Source organism: Schistocerca americana, chromosome 2 (assembly GCF_021461395.2).
Source record: "Schistocerca americana isolate TAMUIC-IGC-003095 chromosome 2, iqSchAmer2.1, whole genome shotgun sequence".
In the NCBI taxonomy this organism is placed as follows: Eukaryota; Metazoa; Arthropoda; class Insecta; order Orthoptera; family Acrididae; genus Schistocerca; species Schistocerca americana.
In genome coordinates this window covers 775,150-788,092 of record NC_060120.1, presented here as the reverse complement: position 1 = coordinate 788,092, position 12,943 = coordinate 775,150, and the positions used below count along the sequence as shown (strand labels likewise).

General features: G+C 42.1%; 1 protein-coding gene across 1 annotated transcript in view; it reads left to right on the top strand.

Moving 5' to 3' along the window:
* LOC124594883 (cytochrome P450 9e2-like) overlaps nt 1-12,240 on the top strand; it is a 55,842-nt gene extending 43,602 nt beyond the window's left edge. The window contains exons 7-8 of the mRNA XM_047133355.1: nt 4,491-4,754; nt 11,184-12,240. Of these exons, the coding sequence (XP_046989311.1) occupies nt 4,491-4,754; nt 11,184-11,350 (431 nt within the window). The 3' untranslated portion in view covers nt 11,351-12,240. The remainder of the gene's footprint in view (nt 1-4,490; nt 4,755-11,183) is intronic.
* The last annotated feature ends 703 nt before the right edge of the window (nt 12,241-12,943 follow it).

The following is a 12,943-nucleotide window of genomic DNA, read 5'->3' as shown; positions in this document are numbered from 1 at the left end:
TTAAGTGGAACGGACGTTCTGGAAACGCCGTCACAAGGGCGAGTGAGATCAAGCGTGCCGCACACGCGGGCGCAACAATACTGGCGAGGCGAGCCGCTGTCGGCTCTTGTGCCGCTGTTGGCTCTTGGGCCGCTGTCGGCATTCTTTGTACTTGCGAGTACGGAAGGCGGAATTGTTTTTCTTCCTGGACAGCTGAAAGCTGTCAATATTTATGTTTTCTTCGATCTGATGTGTGTTATTTTCTTGTTTAGCGTTTAATGGACTCCCATGACGAGAATATTAATTATGAAAGGGTTATGTAAAAATGTGTATTCTATGTAATTAATTATTAATTTGCGTATTTTGATCTACCTGTTTTTATGACCATGTACTCTGATTAATTTTGTAAATAGTATTCCATTTCTTGATACTGTTGGGAATTTTGACAATTTTAGAATAGCTAAACCATTTTCTACGTTTTCTATGAATTTTAATATGTTGTCAACCTGTTTTATTTTGTGCAAGATGACAGAGTGGAATAAGATTAGGAGTGTCTCCACTCAATTATTATGGTCTAAAAATTGATTTATGCTTAATTAGACGAATGCTAAATTTTGTTGATGTTTTGAGCATATGCATTTCCGCTGTTTCTTTTTTGGGACATTTTCTGAGTCTGTTTACGTTACACGAACATCCTCAGACAATGTGGGGCACGTGTAACGCCGGAAATGCATATCCTCCTATTTCCATCTATTGTACTATTATTTTTTTCCTTGTTTTGTTACCTCAAGATATGACATTTCTGTCTCTTTATATATTGTAATTGCTTTACTGTTAGGATATATATATATTTATGCACTTATGTCGATCTATAATTGGTTTGTTTCGTAAATATTATTTGTATTTTTACGCTGGGTCTTGCCTAGGGAAAACTGCTATCGAACAATTACGTCGATAGGTCGTGTGAAGAATCAAAGTGTGTAGGATCTTTGGTAGTGTTAACTCTGCCGCGTGGAGCGCGGACGGAGCAGAGAGAGAGTGTGGCGAGAGTAGCGAGTGGAGCAGGTGTGTTGTGTGACGCTCCCGCGAGTTGCCGCGCTTTCGGGGTTTGGCAGCATGTAATTGCGCTCGACTTGCGATGATAGTTTCTGACATGGTGTCGCGGACGGGAAACATTAACTAGCGCACATCAAGAGCCCGTTTCGTCTGGTGACCGTGTCGAGAAGAAGGCGCGCCAACATCCAGCTTCTGCAACAGCGACGGCCGACAATGAGTGACTGTCGCCACCTCCTCGATCGACGGCTTCAAACCTTCAATCAACCAACAAGGAAGACTGGAAGCAAGTAAAGTTTTAGAACTGTATGGCAGACCTCAGCTTTTCAAACTGTACCATTTTCGTCACTATAATTACAGCAACTTAGCATGAACTTTTGTTGCTCATTGTCCCAATTGCATTACCAAGCAGAGTCCCTTCCTTTTCCGAAATGAACCCGAGTGTCGTTGAAATTCAAACGCCAGCATTAAAGTAATATAGCTAACTCGTTTTCACTGCTTTAATTTCAAAGTTCAATTATGGCATTAATAGCTGGCTACAATATTCAGATTACACAAGCACGAATTAAGAGTGCGAGCTTTGTTACCGTATTTTAGCTTACCTGTGACTGCAGCTCAGCTTGGTACGTACTAAATTTTACTATTGTTAATTGTTCAGAATCATTTAATTCAAGATCAAAGTTAAATCTCTTATTTCTAAATTGCGTAGATTCAAGTAGCTTTTGAAATGATTGTTGAGGTAGTCCAAGACTAACTGTATGTTACTGAATTTCGATGTGCTTCAGAAAGAAAGCTCACTATTAACTTCAGTCACTAAATTAACTTTCGATTTTCCGGTTTTATTAATTCTTTTGCTAAATTAAGTCAGGGTGTAGCGAAATCTATTACTTCTGACAAACTTTCAGTTTTCACACTACACGTGTCAACCTTCAGTTGCCACGCTTCTAGTGCTAATTATATGTGTAATAACCTTTCTTTTTCAGTTACTATAGTAATTGTCCTTAGGACTGGCGACCGTGATTTCCCCAAATCTCAAATACCTAATTACCGCTAGTTAATTGTTAATGTAACGGCTGCACATTTACTTTCTTTATTAACTTTACCCCTTTTCAAAATTAATTTCCACCAGTTTCATTAGCACATTTCCTTTCATTTAGATGTAACCCTTTCCTCCCTCTTTACCGACAGGTTAACTTCGGTGACGATTGCTTTTCCAAAACTCCCATTAGGTACACGCGGTTTCATTTTTCACTGTCATTAAGGTCGGTAAGTGAGGGGGGAGGTTACAAGCACTTGCAACCTACATCCTCTGTTACTTAGTCGACGTATTCCACTCCCTGCCTCCCTCTGCAGTTTCACTCTAGTACCATGGAAGTTATTCTCTCATGTCGTAACAGACGTCCCATCAGCATTCGTCTGTAGCTCCGCTTGTCAAATGGTTCGATTCTCTATTTCGGTTTTCCCACCGTCTATGTTTGACTACCATACAATGCTTTACTGTAAACGTACACACTCAGAAATTTTTTCCTCAGATTCAGGCCTTTGTTTTATTTTAGTAGACTTCTCCCGGTCGGAATGCCTTTTTTCCAGTGCTAGTGCGCTTTTGTTGTCCTCCTTGCCCCGTCTATCATGGATTATTTTGTTGCCTAGCTTACAGAATTCCTTAATTTAGTCTACTTCGTGACCATCAATCCTGATTTTACGTTTTTTGCTGCTCTCATTTTTGCTACTTCTCATTACTATCGCCTTTCTTCGTTTTAGTCTCAGGCCATATTATGAACTCATTAGACTACACATTCCATTCAACAGAACTTGTGATTCTTCTTCCTTCACTGCGGATAGCAATGTCATCTGTAAATCTTGTCATTGATATCATTTCACCCTAGATTTTAAAACCACTCTTGAACCTATCTTTTATTCCGTCATTGCTCCTTCGATGTATACATTTGAAGGTAGAATTGAAAGACTCAATGCCTGCTGTACACCCTTTTTAAATCGGGTTCTTCGTTCTTGGTCTTTCAATCTTATTGTTCCAACTTGGTGTTTGTAAGTATTGCACAGTCCCGTCATTCCCTATAGCTTCAGTTTTGCTTCCATTACCAAACGCAAAGTTAGAACTGCCTCTCTGGTGCCTTTGCCTTTAAGCCAAACTGAAAGTCATCTGACAGTTGCTTTATTCTCATTTCCATTCTTCTGTATACTGAACGCATGAGCCGTTAATCTTGTGGCGCGATACTTTTCACACTTATCTGCTCTGACTTTCTTCGCAATGTAGATATTTTCCCGAAAGTCAGATGGCATGTCGACAGCCTCATAGATTTTACACAACAACTTGAACAGCAGTTTGGTTGCCGCTTCATCTATCGATTTTATGTTATCTATTTCTATTTATCATTTGATCTTAAGCCTTAAACGTCATTCGAATTCTGACTCTGTCACTGCATCCCCTACCTCCTTCACAGCGACACCAACATCTGACATCACGGAATCAGGTGCTCCGCCTCATACAGGCCTTCAGTGTACTGTTCCCACCTATTCACTCTCTCGTTTGCGTTCAACAGTGAGATACCTATTGCCGTATTGATATTGCCATCCTTGCTTTCAATGTCACCGAAGCTTGTATAGTCTTTCCTGTATCTAAGTCCTACACCGAACATATAGAAAGAAGAGAGTACGAATATTATCGGGTTTGTTCGGCACACGCGGAAGCATAACGTAACTGCTGGAAAATCTGAAATGGCGGACGCTCGAATATGGAACCCAACTATCCCACGAAAGCCTCTTTATAATATTCTGAGAACCAGTATTAAGTACTGATGAGTTTGGGAACGTTCTACAGGCTCCTACGTACAGTTAAAATTCATGGTGAACCTTCAGCTGTCCTTTATTTTGCACAATGTGCTTCGGTACTAGTTACGGTCAAATGACCATCATCAGGCACAAGCTGGCATGAACTGCTGGAGTCTCTTTTGAGCCCACTGTAATTGCGCTATAACTTTCCAGCCGTTCGTGCCAGCTTATGCCTGATAATGGTCATTTGACCGAAACTGGTGGTGACGCGCATTGTACAAAATAAAGGACAGCTGAAGGTTCACCACGAATTTTAGCAAGTGTTCGGCGGTTGAATATCCCCATTTGCTACCATACATACATCATACGTGAAGCTCTCAAGGTATCGTGGGTACAAGATTAATTACGATACGCACAGCAGAAGTGAGGTTGAGATTCTCCCAGTGCTCCATACGCGAACGCAGCAGGGAACACCTGTAATAGCTGGCGCAAAATAAGCAGCCCCTGCCACGCATCTAACATTGATTTACAGAAAACTGCTGTAGGTGTAGATCTGTTCCGTTTGTTGTGGCCTTAGAAACAGCCTGCACACGACTTACCAGCTGTCTCCAGTTCACTGCTCACGAGTTCGTATTCGTCGCTGACGCCATCGCTGCCTGTGTTCACAGAGACGCTACGCTTGTACACGCCCATCCCGGCTCTGGACCGCACGTGCGTGCGCCCCTACATGCTGCCGGCCGCTGGGAGCTGCCCTGGCCTCCAGCTGCGGCCCGGAGACGGCGTCTGGATCCTTGTGCGCGGCATCCACCACGATCCCAAGTACTTCCCAGACCCGGAACGTTTCGACCCGGAGCGCTTTAGTCCGGAGAACAAACATCTCATCAAGCCGTTCACCTACTTCCCCTTCGGGTCTGGACCTCGCATTTGCATTGGTAAGCATCGCCGTAACGTCTCAGATCTTTTAACTCCTCGACAACGGAGCTGCCCAGAAACTAAATACATAAAACACATAAAATACTTCTGATGCTATACTCTTTCGTGTTAATTTGTCGAATTTAAGAAATTTTTCAGTGATTTGTTAAACTTAACGTATGTGAAAATTGCAACACCAAGAAGGATAAAGTTTACCACGGATAAGTTACATGGAAATCGACACACGATTGGAATTATACGAGTGACATTCAGTAAGTAATACAACACATCTTTTCTCGGCCAGTTTCAACTGAAAAAATGCGTAATTTGCTGTGGGATATCGTACAATATTGCGATATCAGCCCCTATAGCTTCATTAAGTTCCGTTAGGTGGCGGTGCCCTCAGTAGCCTTCAAAATGGCGTCTGTAACCTGTGTTCGTTCCACTCGGGGAGATGTACTTGAGTTTCTTTTGACGGAAAACCGGAGCATCACAGATATTCCTTGGAACTTGAACAATTTCTATGAAGACCTGGTTGTGAATAAAAGCACAGTAAGTCATCGGACGAGGCGTCTGTCATCAGTGGACTGAGGTCGCGCAAACCTGTCCGGTCGCCAGCATGTCGGCCGGCCGCAAACAGACAGACGTCGCTCCTGCAGTAGTGTTGGAACGCGCGGACACCCCCAGTCGAGGTGGTCCACGGAACGTCGCTGTTGGTAGTGTTGACACACTCGTCCACCAGATGGGGTACTCAAAGGTGTGGGTCCCTCAGGAAATTGAAGAAACCACTTCATCATGTTCCTTGGTACATCTCACAAAATTTCATTGGACTGTTCTTCTCACCCACCCTAAAGGGAGGATCTCGCACCTTCCAACTTTCATCCGCTTTGCTCTACGGAGGATGCACTCCGCGTGAAGCAGTACGTGAATGATGGGAGGGTTACTGGTGCAGCAGAGCTGTGGCTCCAACGTCAACCAGTAGAGTGGTACAGGCGGACATTCAGGCTCTCTCAGTAAGGTGACGTAAGACCGTCGCACTGAACGGAGGGTGTATTGAAAAACAGTGTTTTGTACCGAAAAGAGTGGGGAATAATATGGTGTATTGGAATCCTGAATAAAATCAACCAGATTTCTGAAAAAATTACTTGTACGTTCCTGGTAGAACTTTACCTGATCTCTCAGAGATCAATGAGGCGCAAGTCTCTCGCATACTACACTCAGAACCTCTAAAGATCGTGGCAAAAAATCGGCCTGGATGAGAACCTGGGGAATCCGCCTCCACACGGTTTATGAGAGAGCCAGCGAAGAATCGGCAGCGTTTGGTGGACAACTGTGAGGGCAAATTACCTTACAGCCATACTGTACACGTGTTCGAGGGGCAGCATGTCAGGCAGAGTGGAGGCTACGGAAGCAGTGGTACCATTCGCTCTTCGTAGAAACATTGCTGATTTTCCAACACAACTGCCTGTCGCACTGCTGAAACCAGGCATGTAGAGTTGCCTGAAGGAAGAGCTGCAGATATGATTCCAATATGGCTCTGATACAGTAATTGCTATTCCAATGGTCTGTAATATATAGGAAACGAGGTCGTTTTGTGATCCAGTATCGTCCTAAACTGCCCTACAATACAGTTTTGTACGCCATGTCCCACAACGATGCAGATTACGATATTGCAACCAACTTTGGTGTGCATGTAAGAAAGCTGGTTTCGGGCTGGAGGGAGGGGGGGGGGTGGCAGTAATAGTGTACCATACGAGGCTCCAGCCAATAGCGTCATGTAGCTGTGTCTGTCTGTAGCGTGCCCTCTGGGGTTTGACGTTGATTTTTGTGTTAGTATAGGTGTGGTGGATTTACATAGCTACTGTAGTGATCATTATGGATAGCATAAAACGTAGTAAATGTTACATTTTTTATCTCTGATGTGTGAAAGATGTCAAAGATGCACATTTAATTTAAGCACAAAACAATGAAACGTCATTAAATCACTATATTACAGTTCTAATTCTAATTACACGTCTTCCTAAAGGATTAAATTTAAGAGTTTCTATGGGCTTGCAGGAGCTGTCCAAGTTCTTTAATGCAGTCTTTAACTCCACCACATTATCTCCGTGATATTAAACGTGATCTGGAGGTTTGTTGAACACATGCGTATCCGTGTATGAGCACTTTATAATTTTGCATGTCGTAAGGTTATCTACTAAAGAATCCAGGCTGTGGTTATAGGATTCGAAGGATATGAAGTTGAGGCAGTAGCTGAGAAGGGGGTGAGACAGGGTAGAACACCATACTCCATGTTATTCAGTCTGAACATAAACGGAGCAGCAAAGAGAAAAAAATAAGGAAGTTTTGAAATCAAATTTAAATTGAGAGAAGAAATAAAAACATTGAGATCTGAGCGTGACATTAAATTCTACTGGAGACAGCAAAGGATACAGAAGATAAGTTGAACAGGATAGATAGTATCTTAAAATGCGATTATGAGATTGTTGTTGTTGTTGTGGCCTTCAGTACAGAGACTCGTTTGATGCAGCACTCGATGCTACTCTATTCTGTGCAAGCTTCTTCATCTCCAAGTACTTACTGCAACCTACATCCTTCTGAATCTGCTTACTGTATTCATCTCTTGGTCTCCCTCTACGATTTTTACCCTCCACAGTGCCCTCAGATACTAAACTGGTGATCCCTTGATGCCTCAGAATATGTCCTACCATCCGATCCCTTCTTCTAGTCAAGTTGTGCCACAAATTTCTCTTCTCTCCAATTCTATTCAGTTCCTCCTCATTAGTTACGTGATCTACCCATCTAATCTTCAGCATTCTTCTGTAGCACCACATTTCGAAAGCTTCTATTCTCTTCTTGTCTAAGCTATTTATCGTCCATGTTTCACTTCCATACATGGCTACACTCCATACAAATACTTTCAGAAACGACTTCCTGATACTTAAATCTATACTCGATGTTAACAAATTTCTCTTCTTCAGAAACGCTTTCCTTGCCATTTCCAGTCTACATTTTATATCCTCTCTACTTCGACCATCATCAGTCATTTTGCTCCCCAAATAGCATAACTCCTTTCCTACTTTAAGCGTCTCATTTCCTAATCTAATTCCCTCAGCATCACCCGATTTAATTCGACTATATTCCATTTCCTCGTTTTGCTTTTGTTGATGTTTATCTTATATCCTCCTTTCAAGACTGTCCATTCCGTTCAGCTGCTCTTCCAGGTCCTTTGCTGTCTCTGATAGAATTACAATGTCATCGGCGAACCTCAAAATTTTTATTTCTTCTCCATGCATTTTAATACCCACTACAAATTTTTCTTTTTTTCCTTTACTGCTTGCTCAATATACAGATTGAATAACGTTGGGGAGACGCTGCAACTCTGTCTCACTCCCTTCCCAACCGCTGCTTCCCTTTCATGCTCCTCGACTCTTATAACTGGCATCTGCTTTCTGTAGAAATTGTAAATAGCCTTTCGCTAACTATATTTTACCCCTGCTTCCTTCAGAATTTGAAAGAGAGTATTCCAGTCAGCATTGTCAGAAGCTTTCTCTAAGTCTACAGATGCTAGTACCTTTCCTTAATCTATCTTCTAAGATAAGTCGTAAGATCAGTATTGCCTCACGTGTTCCAACATTTCTACGGAATCCAAACTGATCTTCCACGAGATCGGCTTCTACCAGTTTTTCCTTTCATCGGTATAGAATTCGCGTTACTATTTTGCAGTCGTGGCTTATTAAACTGATAGTTCGTAATTTTCACATCTGTCAACACCTGCTTTCTTTGGGATAGGAATTATTGTATTCTTCTTAAAGTCTGAGGGTATTTCTCCTGTCTTATACATCTTGCTCACCAGATGGTAGAGTTTTGTCAGGACTGGCTCTCCCAAGGCTGTCAGTAGTTCTAATGGAATGTTGTCTACGCATGGGGCCTTGTTTCGACTTAGGTCTTTCAGTGCTCTGTCAAACTCTTCACGCAGTATCATATCTCCCATTTCATCTTCATCTACATCCTCTTCGATTTCCATAATATTGTCCTCAAGAACATCGACCTTGTATAGACCCTCTACATACACCTTCCACCTTCCTGCTTTCCCATCTTTGCTTAGAACTGGGTTTCCACCAGAGCTCTTCATATTCATACAAGTGGTTCTCTTATCTCCAAAGGTCTCTTTAATTTTCCTGTAGGCAGTATCTATCTTACCCCCAGTGAGATCAGCCTCTACATCCTTACATTTCTCATTTAGTCATCCCTGCTTAGCTATTTTGCACTTCCTGTGGATCTCATTTTTGAGACGTTGGTATTCCTTTTTGCCTGCTTTATTTACTGCATTTTTATATTTTCTCCTTTCATGAATTAAATTCAATATTTATTCTGTTACCCAAGGATTTCTACTAGCCCTCGTCTTTTTACCTACTTGATCCTCTGTTGCCTTCACTATTTCATCCCTCAAAGCTACACATTCTTCTTTTACTGTATTTCTTTCCCCCATTCCCGTCAATTTTTCCCTTATACTCTCCCTGAAACTCTGTACAACCTCTGGTTCTGTCAGTTTATCCAGGTCCCATCGCCTTAAATTCCCGCCTTTTTGCAGTTTCTTCAGTTTTAATCTACAGTTCATAACCAATAAATTGTGGTCAGAGACCACATCTGCTCCTGGAAATGTCTTACAATTTAAAACCTGTTTCCTAAATCTCTGTCTTACCATCGTATATTCTATCTGAAACCTTCCAGTATCTCCAGGCCTCTTCCATATGTACAATCTTTTTTCATGATTCTTAAACCAAGTGTAAGCTATGACTAAGTTATAGTCTGTGTAAAGTTCTGCCAGGCAGCTTCCTCTTTCATTTCTTAGCGCCATTCCATATTCACCTACTACGTTTCCTTCTCTTCCTTTTCCTACTATCGAATTCCAGTTACTCATGACTACTAAATTTTCGTCTCCCTTCACTCTCTGAATAATTTCTTATATCTCATCATACATTTCATCAATCTCTTCGTCATCTGCAGAGCTATGAGATTAATATTAACAAAAGTAAAACAAGGGTGTTGGATTAAATCAAGCGATTAAAATAGAACTGGATTAGGAAACGAAGCACTATAAGTAGTAAATGAGAGCCAAAGAAACTGGTACACCTGCGTAATATCGTGTAGCGTCGCAGAAGTGCCGCAACACGACGTGGGATGGAGCCGACTAAATTCTGAAGTAGTGCTGGAGGGAACTGACAACATGAATCGTGCAGGGCTGTCTATACTGACGGGCGCTGATATATATCTACGGGGACGGGCGAAAATGTGTGCCCCGACCGGGACTCGAACCCGGGCACAGAGGGTAGTGCGCGAGATATTCCCTGCAATCGCACTATCCTCTGTGCACTCGGTGGCTCAGATGAATAGAGTGTCTCTGTGCACTCGGTGGCTCAGATGGATAGAACGTCTGTGATGTAAGCAGGAGATCCTGGGTTCGAGTCCCGGTCTAAGCACACATTTTCACCTGTCCCCATTGATATATTCCAACGCCCGTCAGCAGCTGAAGGTATTAACACAGGCTCCATGGATTCATGAGGTTGTCTCCAAACCAGTACTCGTCCATCCACTCGATACAATTTCAAACGAGACTCATCCGACCAGGCAACATGGTTCCAGTCATTGACAGTCCAATGTCGGTGTTGACGGACCCAGGCGAGACGTAAAGCAGTTACCAAGGGTACACGAGTGAGCTTTCGGCTTCGAAAGTCCATATCGATGAAGTTTCGCTGAATGGTTCGCACGCTGACACTTGCTGATGGCCCAGCATTAAAATCTGCAGCAATTTGCGGAAGGGTTGCACTTCCGTCACGTTGAACGATTCTCTTCAGTCGTCGTCGGTCCCATTCATGCAGGATCTTTTTCCGGCCGCAGCGACATCAGAGTTTTGGCATTTCACCGAATTCCTGATATTCACCGTACATTCAGAGAAGAAGAGAATAGAAACGTTAGAAATAGGGTGTTACAGAAGAATGCTGAAGACTGTATAGGTAGATCGGATAACTAACATGGTACTGAGCCGAATTGGGGACGAAATTCGTGACACATCTTGAATAACGGAAGGGGTCAGTTTATAGGACACATGCTGAGGCATCTAGAAACTGTATATTTGTAAGTGGAGGGAGGTGTGGGGGCCGAAAAGTAGAGAGGGAGACCAAATCTTGACTACAGTTATAAGACTCAAATGGATGTAGGTTGCAGTAACGAAGAAGCTTCGCCAGATGGATTCGTCTGGAGTGTTGCATTAAACCACTCAGACTGAAGACTATAAGTACAAAAATTATACTTTGAATGTCATGAATACTTCCCTCAAGGTGTTTCATTTTTCATCTCATCCATCCAAAACGGTTTCCTACCACTGCCCTCTTTTTGCTCACCTATAGAGTCTCCGTGTAGTTCACTGCTGACTTACGCCTTTGCAGCCCAGAGGTTCGCGCTGATGGAGTCCAAGGTGGTGCTCGTCCACCTGCTGTCCAGGTTCAGCCTCCAGGCGGTCGCCAAGACGCCGGTGCCGCTCAGACTCCAGCCGGACAGCGCCACGCTCTCCGTCAAAGGCGGCGCCTGGCTCGGGATCCGAAGCAGGGTCTGAGGGTCTGAGCCAGCGCCCCAGCCGCTCCTCGCGACACAACGTTAAACGCACATGTAAAACGTACTGTGCCTGTGAAATCATACATGTCAGAGCAAAACGGTTGCTACATCACAGAGTGGTATGTTGCTCTTTCGTATTTACATGTGCAGTTTCTACTGTGCTTTCTTAAATAGCCTCTAAACATTATTCCATTATTTTTCTACACTTGCACTGTTTGACTTCTATACCTTACTGTTAATTTAAGTAGATTATACGAAGTGATTCAATTACTGATCGAGGCTTTATAGGCTTTACCGAGGTTTCATAATTTTTTTCCTTTGAGGATATAATGAGAAGTACTTAAGAATGCGGCTAGTGCAATAAATGACATTTTGATGTGCCTCCAGAAAATTCGTTTTTATATTACTTTATGGTGTAAGCAACAAAATGTAATAACGAAATTATGCTAGATTTATGGGAATATTCCATAGTTCCCAAAGAAGAACTATAGTGACGTGAATTTCACACTAGTTGCGGGATAAAATTGAGTGAGCACAGACTCTGACTATTATTGTTGTCTGTTGTGTGGCAGAGAAAGGATGCTAATGTTCCTCCAGACGCATACACTGCCGTGATATATTTGCACTCATACTGACTTTGACTTGTTTTAAGATCAAAATGTCGTAGCAAGTGTTGTTCAATTTGAATGTTGCCTGATAGCTTCATTATGATGTTGCTAGATGCATTATTAACCTGCTACGTAGTTTTGATGATAATTAGTGAATGTCAGTCCTTTTTTTCAGTCTTGATGTGCTACAGCACTCACACTGCTGTCTGTCTGTGGGTATAGCTTCTGCATAAATTCTTCATTGATGTGAAATTTCTATTTGATTTTTTGTAACTGAGGTTCTTCAAAGTATGTAAGAAAATTAAATTCTTCTATGTGTTAAAAACTGGAGCACGCTGTTGCTCCAAGTTGTTCTAGTATTTATGCTACATCAACTTCTTAATAAAAAAAATTGCTTACTTGTATAGAAATTTGTGTATTGATTAATTTTTCCATTTATGTTGTCACATGTTTTGTCTGTTGTAGTTAATACTGCATATGAAAACTTGTTTGCTAAGCAAGAATACAATTACAAAAATCTAAAAGAAAATTTTTCTTAATTAGAAATGCAACCTATACTTTAATATTTTAGAGTGAACGACGAAATGAATAATTTCGTTTATAATCTATACTAATTTGAGAGAAATACTTCAGCTAGCAGTGATTGTAAATTTTCATCTGCTAAATGCTAGAAGAGTTCTTTTGTTTTGAGTCAAAACCACTGCATGTGGTACGATATTACAGTGCCTGTGTCCTTAAGAAAAAAGATGCATGATCCTTCGGACATGCATGCATGTTCTAAGAAGCATTGCATCGTGCTTGATTGGTTGGTTGGTTGGTTTTGCGGAAGAGGATCCGAATAGTGAGTTCATCAGTCCCATCGGATTAGGGAAGGATTAGGAAGGAAGTCGGCCATGCTCTTTCAGAGGAACCATCCTGGCATTTGCCTGAAGTGATTTAGGGAAATCACGGAAAACCTAAATCAGAATGACTGGACACGGATTTGA